This window comes from Aptenodytes forsteri, unplaced genomic scaffold, assembly GCF_000699145.1.
Source record: "Aptenodytes forsteri isolate BGI_AS27 unplaced genomic scaffold, ASM69914v1 Scaffold2, whole genome shotgun sequence".
Classification (NCBI taxonomy): Eukaryota; Metazoa; Chordata; class Aves; order Sphenisciformes; family Spheniscidae; genus Aptenodytes; species Aptenodytes forsteri.
This window is the reverse complement of record NW_008795695.1, coordinates 19,108,677-19,124,714: the sequence shown is the minus strand read 5'-3', so window position 1 is coordinate 19,124,714 and position 16,038 is coordinate 19,108,677. Positions and strand designations below refer to the sequence as shown.

Here is a 16,038-nt window from a genome sequence, read left to right as displayed (position 1 = left end):
TTTTTTTTTCTTTTTTTCCTCCCCTTTCCCTTTAAATAGGCAGATTTCCAGGCCCTCTAGAGCATCCTGCTGCATTTTCTACCCTTTTAAAATAAGCTTAAAGGCTGACAGACATTTGTCCTTTTTCCTCTACTCTATAAAAAAAGCTAAAATCTTTCAGCATGCAAACCTTGTAGTTCTAACTTTTTCTAATATATTTAGAAATCTGTTCATTTATTATTTTTTTATTCACTTCAAAAACTGAAACCACCCTTCCAGTACTTCTCATCAATTAGAATTAATTTTAAAAGTCTAACAGCATGACACAGTATAAAATAAGAATTCTGCTAAATATCCCATGTTAAATAGAACAACAATAACACTCCAACATACATACTGACAGACATTTTTTCTTTTTCCTCTACTCTATAAAAAAAGCTAAAATCTTTCAGCATGCAAACCTTGTAGTTCTAACTTTTTCTAATATATTTAGAAATCTGTTCATTTATTATTTTTTTATTCACTTCAAAAACTGAAACCACCCTTCCAGTACTTCTCATCAATTAGAATTAATTTTAAAAGTCTAACAGCATGACACAGTATAAAATAAGAATTCTGCTAAATATCCCATGTTAAATAGAACAACAATAACACTCCGAAACATACATAAAATAATGATAGTAGTCTCCTGAGCGAATATATCCTATGGTGAAATTCATAGAGGTAAAGGAGGTTTTGCACACCATTTAAGCCATAAAGTCACGTGTAGGGTTCTGCTATCAGAGGAGGTGCACAAGAATGCCAATGAACCCTGCAACGTGCTGCAGAATCGTTTCAGCTCCAGCCCTGCTTAGGGAGCTAGTTGATCCTGGTCCAACAATGCCCCAGGGAATGTCTGCAGCTGTGTGTTCATATGGAAATAGAAGATCCTAGAGAATGTGAAGCTTTGAAAACAACCCTCAAAGCAGCACAACAGCGCAGAAAGTGCGATGGGGCAAATATGCTCCTGAAGATTGATTCTGAAAGTGTGAATGTCAGCTCCCAACTTACTGGCACCATACTTGGATTCTGGACTAGCAAACTCCTCCCTTTAAGCACATCAGAATACTAAACTGGAAAACATTCAGCTCCAAGTGTAAAATCTTCTATGATGTTCTTCAACAGTACATTATCTGAAGATGTGTTACATGGGTCTTTTCACGAGTATGTCACTAATATGAAACTTCTTCACACCTCTGTAGAACTTGAAGTACTCTGTCCAAAAGGTTGAGGACTTCACCTTAATTATAGCTTACACTTCTGATATAAACTATATGGACAGACACAAACATCTCTGGCTGTAACTACAAGTTTGCATTCAACATGGGCATATTTAGAGTACACTGATTCATACCCTGTAATACAGAACTACAAATTTTAATTTGGCAATTACAGTGGCTTCTGTAAGAACAGGATAGAAATTTGGAAAACTGTATTTTTATTTCCACAAAAATTTTACGTTGGAAAACAGTCTGGACGGAAAACTTCTCATTATTCTGATCTATCAGAATATTAATCGTAAGGTTGCATATGAAAATGCATGTATAATTATAAAGTTGTATACCAAAATGCATGGTATGTAACCATGGGAAAGGGTAGGTAAAAAATCCTCAAACAAGGGGAATGTCAGTTAAGCCCACTCTTTCATCTGAAGTCTGTTAATTGCACGGTTTATAAACAAATATTTTTCCTTAACAGTCATTTTACTATCATCAGCTGCACAAGATCCTCAGCTATTGAAAAATCAATTCAGTAATTAATAGTGAAAACAATCTCTTCATTCCAATTTTGTTTACTTCTCTAATTGACAGAAGATCAAACCTACTTTTTGAATAGTGACAAATTAATTGAGTAGAAATAAAGTATCTGAATCTTTTTGGATGACTACTTTAGGATGACACAAATCATTACCTTAAAATATCTTTCCCTCTTCTTTGCTTAAAAGTCTCAGTAACTAGCTTGGCTGTAGGTCTTGTTCTACATAAATACTTTTTTCAGATTAATCCCCTCCACTGCACCTAACAGTGCCAACTCAAACTATACTCTTAGAACCAATGAGTAAAAGTAGTCACTGAAAATTGTTTGTAGTCAAATTCATTAGTAATATTACTTATTATTATAATACTTTTTACTAAATAAAATCTATGTTCATCCGGTACAACTGAAAGCCATGTTTTCAATAACATATGTTACAAAAAGTTTGGATGGACAGCATGCCTTGGCAAAATCCATGGACAGAATTCAAAATTTAAGGAGATTATAGTATTTGACCTCTCTGAATGGCATTGTTAATTATCTTCAAGCTTTGCACAGCCTCCATGGTTCGCTGCTTTCAGTAGAAATCTATTCCTGCTGCAAACCTTCCTCAAAATACAATGATGCCAAAGCAGAGTTTCTGAGTAAAGGCTTGTTGGCATCTTAAGTAAGAAGAGGTTTCCATTTTTCCATAATGTAGCAAAATGTAGTTTATCATCCTGTTCCTCTGTCCACAATTTTCTCTTTTAGGAAGAATCCCCAACTGACCTTCAGATATAAAACATCTTGATTGTTTTGAAGTAAGGACAGTGAAATGAAGCAACAGTGTAAACTGTATTCTGTCATGTCCCTCACCTATTTACAACTTGGCGTATTATATATTCTCAGTATTTCCCATGAACTTTATTTGCAGATGAAGGTTGTCTAAAGAAACAACATATGAGTCTCTTGTCAGCCTGCTTTACTTTATTTCTTTGAGGATCAAATTCTGCAAAACATCAGTCTTCAAGCGGATGAGTAAAAATCAATAATTTTCCTCTAATGAAAACATGGATGACACTAATGCTAATACTAAATTTCTTTAGTACACACTTTTTAGTGTCTTTTATTTTAATTATACAGAATTTAACAAGATATATACAATCATAGATGACTAAAATATGTAAGGTATTTGCTTGAAAGAAATGTATACCACTTATTTGACAGAAAGATTAATTAGATATGTTTGAAATGAATAACCATTATGCTACTCTTTTAGTATGCTCCTTTTACTACATAGTACATGCACCACTTTGGAGAATTTAATTTGTATTGTTTCTTTCATTAAAGGGAAGCTGCCACTAAAACAAGCTTTTTTTAGAATAGTTGTCTTTTTTGTTTTGTTTTGTTCCATAATTAACCTTTGTACATGCTATTCACACAAGAGTACCAGTTCACTGTGATCACCTCCAAGCAAAGTTCGAGTTGGGGCTAATGATGTCTTATACTTTTATGGAGGAAAAATATGGCAGAGCTAGTGGCTGTGATCTTATGACACAATCAGATTGAAATGAACTTAACCAAAATGCCCTCAGAGACTTAGCTTCAACAACATTACATGCTGCTGTGAAAGAAAGGACAACCTAAGGTCACTTATTTTTACCTGGGTGATTTGGAAAATGTCCTGTTACATACATTGCTAGATATGGGATTTCTTAGCTTTTAAAATGTTTGCTTTGACATTTCAATTTCTTATTAGAAATGTGTGTCTGTTTTGAAAGAAATATGAAATGGAAACAAACCCCCAAAAACAGTAAGAGCTTGGTAGCACGCCAATGGGACTAGCTGTTTGAAGTGTTCTGAATTCTGGGTCAGCAACTAGAGATGCGTTATAATAAAACAGCTTTCATGGAGCATGTATCTTTATAATGATGAACTTTTATAAGGGAAGTAGTCAGCTGCATTAAGACGGTATTTTACACCTAAAGTAAAAAAAACTGATTAAAAAAAAAAAAAAGGTCAATCTACTAAGACAGAACTCCTATTGAAGCTTACTGAGATCCCTGTAGAGGTACAACAAACTCTCCAAATAAAGCACAACACAATACTGTGACTTTCAATGACTTTTAAATCACAACCACAGGAGAGGTATGACTATGATCTTTTACAGAATATACAGATTTCCAACTTAGATCATATCTGGCCTGACTTTTCAGAATAGCCAAGTGCCCACATGTCCAACTTCATCAGCTCACAAACTGCTGCAGACACTACACATTAGAAAGCAGGACTTTTTTTGAGAAACCTAAAATTCTTTGTCAGTTTTGCAAATTCTGTCTGCTAATCTCACCTAATAATCCAGCGATAGATTTAAGAGCAGAATCAAAATTTCATGACATTCATTTCCATGTATTAAGTGATATTAAGATGATCATTAGAGAAGAGGGAGCCAGTTAACAGAACTGCAGTCTATATTTAGACATTGATTCTTCCATTTCATCAGAGAATATATTAAATGTCACATTCTGTTGCACAGCCAATTAGAGAGGTAAGCATAACAAAAAGAGTTTTCCTGCTGCTTTTGTTACCAACACAGCATGGTATCAAAAAAAGAGACAGGGCTACCCAGCCAGGAACAGAAGTGAGACAAAGACTGCAGTAGTGCTGGCTTAACCAGCTAAAATATTTTAGCCTTGAGTGAAGATGAAACGCAGATATAAACCACTTCATTTTAAAACATGTATAACATGAATTGAAATTCTCAAGAGTTAATAATTTGATCTCATATTTAAGTAAAAGAGATCTGCAGAAGGAAGCAAGCTATGGATTTTGCCTGCCAGAATAATATGCTAGAATGAGGCATAAATAAGAAAAACATATAATTCTGAACCAAGTATTTGACAACATAAAATTTTAAAATCAAAACGATTCTAAAAAAGATTAAAAGATAATGTGCAAACAAGTCTTCCTTGGCCCTCAACCTTTTCAAATGACATAACAGCTGTTTTAATCTAGTGTCCTGTGTAGGTGATACTGCAACTATCACTTATTAGTAAAATATACCCATGCCATTTTAAAGATATTTTAATTAATAAACCACTATATATTTCTACACAGTAAATATTGTGATCATTAATCAAGATGAAAAAAATATTTCACTAATCTAGGTAAAGCAAACCAAAAGTCTCAAAAATAGAAAGTTTAATCCACTGAAAAAGAGGGAAATATAAGAAAACAAGCAGAATGAATCCTATGAGACATCTGCATATTTTAATATACATGTTCTTATAAAACTACTTAGTACAGATACTAGGCAAAATGGGTCCATTGTTTCTCCCTCTCTTTCTACTTTAAGCAAAGGGAAAGAATGTCAATATCTTCCTTACAATAAATCGGAATTTTTATGAGGAGGAGGAGGGGGAAGCAGAAGAGAATCTTATAACAGAGAGTCCTAAACTCAGTTTAGAACTGAACTGAATGGAAATTTAACACTAAAAAATTTTGCACAGGCAAGCCCAATCTTTTATATTGAGCAATGTTAAATCTAGAAGGCAGGTAATTACTTTCAAACTATATAATACCAAATTACTTTTATTGCTACTGAGTAGCTAAAGTTTAGCCTTTTTTTTTCCTTGCACATATATTTCCATATTTTTCTGTTCTCAAAGATAAGTAACACTGATGCAGTTTTGCTGACCAAACACTTGCATTAATGAGCTGTTCTTTTCTTTAAGACAACTGAGGAGCTTTTCATAATGCAACAGCAGCAGGATATAAGCCTCTCAAAAAGTTATTACAGAAGCAACATAAGAAAAGGTATGAAACAGGGTATCTCTCCTCCTGGCAACCTGGAGCTTACTATGCAATTCCTTCTTTCTCATGAGGTTTATATTTCAACCATTGGCTTGCATACTCTTACGACACAATCAGCACAAGCAATAGAAAGACAGAGATCTGCCTTAAATACCAGAGAAATTATTAAATACTCTTTTTTTCCCTCAATTAATTATCTTAACATTTAATCCAATAATTGTGTTTATGGGATAAAGTAGCTTAAGTAACAACTACATGTATTGCAGCCTATCATCTCTCCTGTGTTCCTTGTTGAAATGATTTAATACAGAATAAAGATCATGAGGCTTTCAACTTGAAAAATCAGTGTTTGTCATACCTTTTGTTTGATGATCATGTCGTTGATATCATCAAGATCACCTACTATCACTCTCTGAGATTTTATCTCTCGATCCAGTCGAGAAAGCCAGTCAGTGAGTTCTGCCCATGCCTTATTGAAGTCAGCCAAGGCTGGAACCTCCAAAAGCACAGAAGATGGCATTTCTGGTTCGAAGGTGGTGGTTTCCTTGGTTACCCTGGTTTGTGTATCCACAGCAACAGTTTCACCAGAAGTTACTGAAAGAAAAAAAAAAATGCTAAAATTACTGAATAAATGAACTATGATAAATGTTTATTTCAGTAACAGAATTTATGCAGTAGAAAGGGTAACACAGAAATAAGCTCATTTCTTGATGTTATGTCTACTGGAAATACGAAAATTAAAACTAAAAGAATATATGAATTCATTTTTCCACAGTATTTCTATTATAGTGTATGCTTAACATTCAGCATTCTCAGCATATTCAAATTTCATCCTTAAAAGACCAGCGGGACCTAGTAACGCTAACAAAGATCTCAGTGTAGTAAGAACCCCTCGCTCAAGGGCACTGAAGTATTGTGCATGAGTCATCTTCCAAAATCTAGCAGTGTGGTCAGATCTGTCGAGGCTAGAGGCATATTGAAAAAAAGTTGGTTGCAATATCCAATGTATCACAGCATGACCATGTGTCTAGAAACACGTTTCTTCCACAGTCTCCAGTCATTCTGTAGCTGTGAATTTGTCTCACCAATGATCTTCTCACTTGTTGTTACCACCAGGTATTTCCCATAGGCTCTGTGACCAATATGGGAGCTTACACAACAAGAAAATCAGCCTTGGCCAATTCTTGATTTTTCCTCCTCATAACTTGAAAATATTATGTGGATATTTGTGGATTTTTTTCCTTCTGTTTGGAGAAATTGGACACATCTTCTCCTTTGTGTCCTTTCTTGCTCTATTAGCTGGGTTTTAAAGAATCTGTTCGTTATTCATTGCTTGGCTTGGGGAAGTACCCAACACTGAAGAACAGTATCTTTCCCTGCAGTCAAAAATGGTGCCACAGATAGCTACCATTGGACAGAGAGGCAGGTAACATGAAATCATTCAGAATTTCAAGACTGATTTTTGCTTCTCTATTTTTGTTATTTACAAATAGATGGCTATAAAGTGTTGGGCTAGTTTTGCCCTCCAGTTAATCACGCAAAAACAATTCATTATGCACAATATTATGGCAGATGAAGCTACGTTGAATTGTATTTGGCTAATTTTTTCTAATTTTTTAAAAAGTCCAGCCAAACAAGAAAAATACTCAAACAGGGAAAACATAAGAACACGTGGCGTTGCTTCACTGAGGTGCTAAATCATTAGAAAAGAGAGAGTCTAAATACCTACCCTTTAGAGTAGCTACAGCATCTCTATCTGAATCAACTGCCTAAACAACACAATAGCTAAACCAGGAAGGCTGAAATAAAGCTATGTGGAGTGTGCACTACACTTTCTAACATTGAACTGCAAAATATGGCTTTTGAAAACCAAATATAAATATCTAAAGGACCAAGGTGTTTGTTTGCATTTTCCCAGTCTCCTTACAGAGTAGGGAAAACCTGTTTCCTGCACTCTTTCTGTGAGGTAGCTTGTCTTTAACAGAAAAAAAACCCCAAAACAGTGTCACCCCACGCACAGTTAAGATTTTTTTTGCTTTCTAGTACTTCTGAGAGTCTGATGGTTTTCCCCATTGGCATTCATGCCATTTCAGCAAAGTCTGTCTGAAGTCTGAAAACTCAAGTAGCAGATGAGGGTCCAACCGTTTGGCCATAAAACCGCTGGAAACATTAAAACAATCAGTAACATTAACTGATCTTGCCAAGGAATTTAGCAGCTATTTTTCACTTATGAGAAAGGTTTTGAGTTACTTCACTGGGGAATGAGTGACCCTCTTCAACACTGCAGAAAGGGAAAAAGCTATGCACAAGCATCTAAATGACTGTCGCTGTAAAAGCACCATAAGATGCTGTCAGCATTAAAAATACTGTACTGATACAAGCAAATTACCAAATCAACTAACATATACATTATTTATCTAGCCTAAATAAATGGCAATATTATGATATGAGAAGTGACTCCTGCAAATGATGATTTTTAATGACATACACTGCAATTAAATATATTTATTCACTCATCCATATCATTATTGGATTTCTAAAGTGCAATCCTTGTATTTTCCTTTCTGTACTTTAAAAGCACATACCTGTGAACAACTATGAAGTAAATTAATGTTTGTAAAAGGCTGTTTTAACACAGCAAGTTTTTAAATAAAATACACAAACAGATGACAAAATGTATATATATTTTTCTGAAATGGAAAAAAGTCTGCAAGGGTTTTCTTGTAACATCACACTGTTTGCTATAAGAGAGTATCTTGTACAGTTAACGATTGGCAGTTTTTAATATCAAAAGCAAAACAGATAACCCTAACGGGTCTCTTTCCTTCACCCTTTTATTTCATTTTTTAGATTTTTACACACAGATGTGAATAAATAATAATCATAATCATCATCATCATCATCATCTGTACTCATCAGGTTTTCTTTCATCTCTGTTGAAATTACTCCAGATATTTTCTGCCCTATTCTATTTCTTTTTACCTAAATTATGCAAATGAAGCAGAGATTAGTTCTACTCAGTACTGGTGAGGCCACATCTGGAGTACTGTGTCCAGTTCTGGGCTCCCCAGTACAAGACAGCTATAGAGCTACTGGAGAGAGGCCAGTGAAGGGCCACAATGATGATTAAGGGACTGAAGCATCTCTCATACAAGGAAAGCCTGAGAGAGTAGGGACTGTTTAGCCTAGAAAAGAGAAGACTCGGGGGGGGATCTCATCAACATGTATAAATATCTGAAGGGAGGGTGCAAAGATGGAGCCAGGCCCTTTCCAGTGGTGCCCTGTGACAAGACAAAGGGCACAAACTGAAACACGGGAGGTTCCCCCTCTGAATATCAGGAAACACTTTTTGACTGTGAGGGTGACTGAGCCCTGCAACAGGTTGCCCAAAGAGGTCGTGGAGTCTCCATCCCTGGAGATACTCAAAAGCCACCTGGACACGATCCTGGGCAGCCTCCTCTAGGTCACCCTGCCTGAGTAGGGGGGTTGGACCAGATGACCTCCAGAGGTCCTTTTCAAGCTCAACCAGTATGTGATGCTGTGATTAGTCAGTCCCACAAAATGACTCCTGACGTAGTGGAGTTGTTAACCGTACTTTTTAGTTCTTATATGCCACTTTGCCCATAGCTGTTAGCCCAAGATAACAGAGAGGACATTCAGTGATCAGAAGGCAATGTACTGAACCTATTATTCACTAATGGACACAATTGGCTGAGTTTATGGCTTTTAGCAGAGGACTCGGCTCATTACCTAAAGCAACAAGTTCCAACTCATGGTTCAAAGTCTGAATTCTGAATCTTTGGTTTCATGCCCCCTCCACCCAGCACTCACTCCCTGTTTTGGAGGAGATGCGAAACAGGTGTTTAAATAGTGAATGGTGCTTAGCACTCCAAAGTTTCCTCCTGTGTTGGCTAGAGAGCAGCACAACTCTATTAGGCACCGCGCTTTCACAGTTTGGCAGTAGCAGCCATCATCTCTCCCATCCCTCTCCTCAAACTAGCAATACATCATAGCTTTCCTTTGGCTGTCAGCAGATGGAGTGAGTTTGGCAACTACTGCTACAGGGGAGGAGAAAAGGGGAGGAAAGTTCAACTTCTTCCACAGAGTGGCAGATCACGAATGGCTCCAAAAAATGGATGGGGCCCACACAGTTGCCAACTTTAGGCCATCAAACAAAGGCAACATTTAAAACAAAGCCACGTCAAGCAGGAATAGTGAGGAAGGAGGGAACACTGTATTAAGATCTGCAAGGCAATGAGAAGGGAAACTACATAATGTTCTTTTAAGGCAAAAGGATCTTACAACAGAGTTACTTTTCATATACGTACAAACAAGAACTTTTTCGTTTGTAGATTCACTTGCTATTTTGTTCACTTGCTAATGTACACTGAAGCTAGAAAAGAATGTCAACATTAAAAAAATGTGTTAGTAGTTACTTAGTTTAACTGAGTTGGCACTTACAGCTTACAAACTTCAGTGCTCTGAAATAACTCCCAGAAAAATCACTGAGAAAACAAAATATTAGTCATCACTTTCTCTGTCTTCATTGCTCTGTCCAGAAAGTAAGGTGAATTCAACAAGGGTCATAGAATAATCATTAATATCCTCAGAGTTATACACAGTGTTTTTCTGCCAATATAGTAATTGCAGTTTAACAGGAATGCCTTGGTTGTACTCTTTTAATGTTTACAATCAGAAGTCTATTGTATTTTTCATCTTTGTTCAGTGGGGGGAGAAAATGGCAGAGAAGTCTTTCAGCATGTCTGTCTCTGATGGATATCATTTAATTGCCTGAAGGACAAAAAAAAGTGCAAACAGCACCAACTAGAAATAAATAATGAAAACAAAATATACCATAGTTTTCAAAATATTTTGTTTGGTTTTATTTTGTTTGCTTTAATGTTGTCCTTTAGAGCTTTCTGTGCTTGATGTGTTTTCATGTTTCCCTCTCTCCGAGATGGATATTAAAAATCTGTCTGACACCTAGAAAAAATTATATACCAAAGACATAAATTCACAGAATTGTCTATATTGTCTCACCCCTGGATGAGAATTCAACTCCACAGATCAGTCATGACTTCCTGTAACAATTCCAAAATGTAATCTCATTTCACCCTCTCCTCACATGAACTCCGTAATACTGTAGGTCAAAATGATTCAGAGGAAGGCTCATTATTTGCAGTGAGGTATTCCGTATCATGGTCAAGACACATGCAATTACTGAAAAACATAGTCGAGTGTTTCATTCTAGAACTTTACCAAAGCAGTTAAGTGTGAAAAGTACAGGTAAGTGTTGACTTCCAGTCTTAACCAAGGGATGGATTCTTAGGTCCACTTCCATCTGGCCTAAAGTTCATGTAAAGGCCTTGTATTTCCTCTGTGGCTTCAGAGATTCTTAGACAACAGGAAAACAGTTGCTCAGTTTGGCATTCATGTAGGTTAAACAGAAGTTGTCTTATCTCAAAGGAAATTTCTATTCTCATCAGTACTTCAGGTAAGTTCAAGAAAAACTTTCTAAACTGGGACTCTACAGAGCCTCAAATAAGTAGACTCAGGGTGTCCGATAAGACTGCCTGGCATCTCTTACCATCTCTCATATTTTGGCCTGAGTATACACTCAAGAGTTTGCCAATTAATATTTATGTATTTATATTTTCTCTAGTGGCAGCTATTCCAGAAGAGGGTATTCCTAATCTTCTAATGTTCATGGGTTTACCGCTCTGGATTTTAGCTTAGGGTTTTTTTATCCCTTTGATGTAGTTCTTTTGCATCAAGAAACTTGAAATACTACAGAGAGGACTGTAAGGTACTAGCAGAAGTACACTGTCCAATATAATATCATCTTCTTGGTTTATCATCTTCTTTAATATCATCTTCTTCTTTAAAAGCTTCAAGATCTACCGCTATCCACTGTTACCTGCCACTACTGAGGATGGTAATAATCTGTTCCACTTTGACTGAGCAGTTAAAACATTTGAGTTATCAAATTATTTATAGCCATTACCTTTAGAAAGTGGTTGCACAGTATGTTTCTTTTCTGACATTTACCTCCCCTCAGAACAAAAATACCACTTGAAACAGTACATCTGTCCCTTATTTCTCTTTCTTTCATGCTTGCACAGATATGACATGGTTCATTCAACAGAAGTGTATAAATGATTGATTAAAATTAATAGAGAAATATAAATCAACATTCATTACACATTATGCAGCGACCGATCTCATTCTGAAACAATGTATCCAGAACTGCACTGACAGTTTCTGTGACTCAAAGGGGATAGATTGTTGGTTTTGGTTTTATTTCCACCCCCCCACCCCCCACCCCCCCGACAATTAATTTATAAATGCAAAACTAGAATCAAATTCCTTTTTTTCGAATATCTGAGTAGCAAATTTTCTATCCTACTGCAACACAAGAGATACAATTAAGGACTTTCAACTTATTTAAAGGTTCTATCAGCTCACTCCTGTGACATGATAAACCACAAAACCAAAAGGACAATTAGAATTGAAGACATTAAACTACACCAACCTGTAGCTTTTAAGGTAACTTCTCATTACCACTTTCTGCTGTTTAACAAAGAAGGAAACAACATAGAACAATAATAGGAGAAAAATAAAACACAAAAATAAAATGTCTAACAACAAGCTGAAAAACAATCTAACAATACTCTGAACTAGGTGTGATTTTCAACTTGTTCTTGAACCTTGAAATACACCAGATGAAAGTCAAGAGTATATTGGTAATTTTTGCATCTTGAAAATAAGCTGTAATGTTAAACTTTAAGAGTGAGAATAATAGGAATGCGGCATGAAATAGAAATTCAAATATTAAATGCAGAAATAAGAAAAGCAGAATGAAGTCAACTGCAGGAAAGCACTTTTTTTTCCCCTTCTTTTATTCTGTTTATTTCAGTGTTGTGTTTCAAGAGAGGGTCAAACTGACAGCTCAGAACAAATAAAACTCCTTATTTAGGTACTGAGCAGGAACAGAATAGACAGGAAGAATGACAACACTCCCAAAAGCTTCAAACCCCTTCCAACACCTCCTTTCAAGCCACAGTCCTTAAGCAGAACCGACTCAGTTCATAGGAATGTTCCTAACCATCCTTCTAAGTGTTTTAAGTAGTGTTGCAGTTTTAATTATGTAAGGTAACTGCATCTACCAGGGCAAAGCTTTTTGACAAAGAAGAAATAACATAGTAACTGGATGCAGATTTTAATTCAATTTGCATGTCTAGCCTGGGGATTTAGTTCCATGGTTAGCAGTACCAATTAAGGCATATGCCAGCCTTAAATCCGTTATACAATGAATAACAGTAATATACACACATTAAACTTCATTTCTGTTTTAGTCAAGGAAACCCAGCTGCGCTTTACTTACTCTGAGGAAAATAGAAGAAGAATACCTGTACCCTGTGGCATATGCACAGACAACATCGCTCAATGAATTCGTTATTTTAACATAAGCAACATTGCCTTCTCTAGCGATAGACCAAATGAGCATTCCCTCTGTGGGCAAACCAGCAGTTCACTGATTTGGAGGTAGCACACCAGGCAGGTTTTGCTTATTTCATGGGAAATCTCAGGTCATCTTACCAGAACTTCAGCCTTGTGAACTTGATTGGGAACAACTAGACTCCGCAACAGCACACAGGTGAAGATTTATCACCAACTAAAGTGTATTTTTTCCTTTGATTCTTTTTCTTATGCTGTCTCATTGCAGCCGATTTTCTACAGGGTTTGAGCATCCGTGCTCATATTCTTGAACTCCAAGCAGACTTCCCTGAGAGAGAGATCTGGGAAGATGGTTCTGAGACAGATTTATTCCTTAGACTTTTCCCACTGATAAATGAATAGTGTCATCTCTCTCTGTCCTTCAAAGTTAAGAGTACATTAAGTTCTCCCATGCAGTACAAACTTCCCATGCAAGGTGCTCACTGCCCGTAACACTTTTTGCAGAGGGGGCTACAGCTACCTGCCAGGTGTTCTGGGTCACAAAGGAGTTCCGAAAGAAAAGTAATAGAATTACAGTAGGCCACACAGCTCTGATTAACTAAAATAAATAATATCAATTTATTACCAAAAAAACCCCCCAACTTTGACATTTGAAAACAAGGATGGGTTTCTTCTGGTGATCTGAACTCAGAATAAAGTCTTTATGTTGATCAAAAAATTATTGCCAACAAAATTCCACCCACGGCTCTAAATGTGGAAAATATGCATCCTTAGAGCATTGTATCTCTAAGCTAACATTTTCTTAACATTTTAATCAGCTTTTAAAGACAAAAAACATGTTTCGAAGTGAGTCTTTTTCTGCTTGAATAAAACACCAATGTCAGATTGACCAATATCTGATTGTCTTAGCCTTGAATATTCAGTAAAAAAAATTCCTAGAAAAAATGACTTAGTAACTGTATCAGGGATATTTCATAGATATTAATTTTTATAGAGTATAAATGGGTAACAGTTAGTACTTGATTTCATGAACAGTAAGGGAACATTCACGTTATGTGCTATTGTCATCAATTTAAAATACAAGTTAAGTGCCTAGACTTCCTTTGTATTCAAGAAGCTCTTAATGATTCCTAACAAGTCATTATGGATTATATATAGTTTAGATTAATACAGGTAAAAAACAGAAGCTGATAGTTTATGGGATTATTAGTTAAAGTTTAGATCTAAAATAGTCTGTTCAGTGGGATGAAGAGAGGGACCAAGACTAAAGACCCCATAATTCTTAGAGATTCAAAAGGAATTAGAAAGTCAAGGTTAAAAACTGTTAGGAGAAAATAAAAAGATTTACAAGTGCATGGGTACTGCTGTATTTCAAAAACAACCATAAAAGTTATGGTTTCTAATATGTTTCTATTATTATATTAATAAAGAGCATCATAACTTTAAATTTATAGTAGAAAGTTGTGTCAGCTTTCTCAGGCTTATCTTTCTCTGTCATAGGAGATATCTGGTAGAATTTTCTTGTTGTCCTCCTTTTCATATGTAGAAGCATGACTAAGCTGTTTATTGTACAAAAAATATTTCCTAATTTCTCCAAACACAACAGAAAGACGTTTAGATATGTCTTTCACTCAGTGTAAAGAAAAGCTCTTGCTTTCACAAACACTGGATCGCAACGGGAATAAGAACATATGTCACTGTCTGTCAGAAAAATAGGTAGACTCTACTAAACACTAAGAATTTCAGTGATACAAATCATATAAGTAGGCTTGCATGTATCATAACGTAAATAACATTAAGGTGATAGCAAAATGTTAAGATTATGACCTGTTGTTGAGAAGAGCTTCTGCAAATACTTTCTCTGTAGGCAAGATACTTAAAAGTGGAATGTTAATGGTTTATTTGATGAGAATACTGCCATCATAGGAGGCACCTGAAGGTAATTTCCATGTACAGAAGTTAAGAGTTTTAAAAACTTACCCTGTGTAGAAGAGAATCACGTTGAAGAATACTTCAGCAAACTGGACGCACGTAAGTCCATGGACCCTGATGGGATGCACCCATGAGTGCTGGGGGAGCTGGCAGATGTCATTGCAAGGCCACTTTTTATAAACTTTGATGGATCATGGCAACTGGGAGAAGTGCCCGAAGACTGGAGGAAAGCAAATGTCACTTCTATCTTCAAGAAGGACAATATGGAGGACCCAGGGAACCACAAGCCAATCAGCCTCACCTCGAACCCAAGGAAAGTGATGGAGCAACTAACCCTGGGAACCGTTTCTAGGTACATGAAGCACAAAAAGGTGATCGGGAATAGTCAGCATGGATTCACCAAGGGGAACTTATGCTTGACTAAACTGATCACCTTCTATGATGAGACGGGTGGCTTGGCAGATGCAGGCAGAACAGTGGATATCGTCTGCCTTGACTTCAGTAAGGCTTTCAACACTGTCTCTCATAAGATCCTCATAGAGAAGCTGAAGAAGTATGGGCTGGATGAGCAGACCGTGAGGTGGATTGAAAACTGGCTGCACCACTGGGGCCACAGGGCGGTGATTAGTGGCACAAAGTCTAGTTGGAGGCCAGTAACTAGTGGTGATCCCCAGGGGTCAATACTGGATCCAATCCTATTTAACATCTTCCCTAAGGATCTGAAGAATCATAGAATCTTAGAATAGTTTGGGTTGGAAGGGACCTCTAAAGGTCATCTAGTCCAACACCCCTGCCGTGGGCAGGGACATCGTCAACTAGATCAGGTTGCTCAGAGCCCCGTCCAGCCTGACCTGGAATGTTTCCAGGGATGGGGCATCCACCACCTCCCTGGGCAACCTGTGCCAGTGTTTCACCACCCTCGGCATAAAAAATTTCTTCTTTATATCTAGTCTAAATCTAGCCCCCTTTAGTTTAAAACCATTCCCCCTTGTCCTGTCGCAACAGGCCCTGCTCAAAAGTTTGTCGCCATCTTTTCTATAAGCCCCCTTTAAGTACTGATAGGCTGCAATGAGGTCTCCCCGA

The 16,038-nt window shown here is 36.7% G+C and overlaps 1 protein-coding gene across 3 annotated transcripts in view; it reads right to left on the bottom strand.

Annotated features, from left to right (window-relative positions):
* DMD (dystrophin) overlaps positions 1-16,038 on the bottom strand; it is a 1,230,427-nt gene that overhangs the window by 365,055 nt on the left and 849,334 nt on the right. For all 3 annotated transcript variants that reach the window (XM_009283051.2, XM_009283049.2, XM_009283050.2), the window contains one exon: positions 5,924-6,159. In XM_009283051.2, coding sequence (XP_009281326.1) covers positions 5,924-6,159 — 236 coding nt within the window. The remainder of the gene's footprint in view (positions 1-5,923; positions 6,160-16,038) is intronic.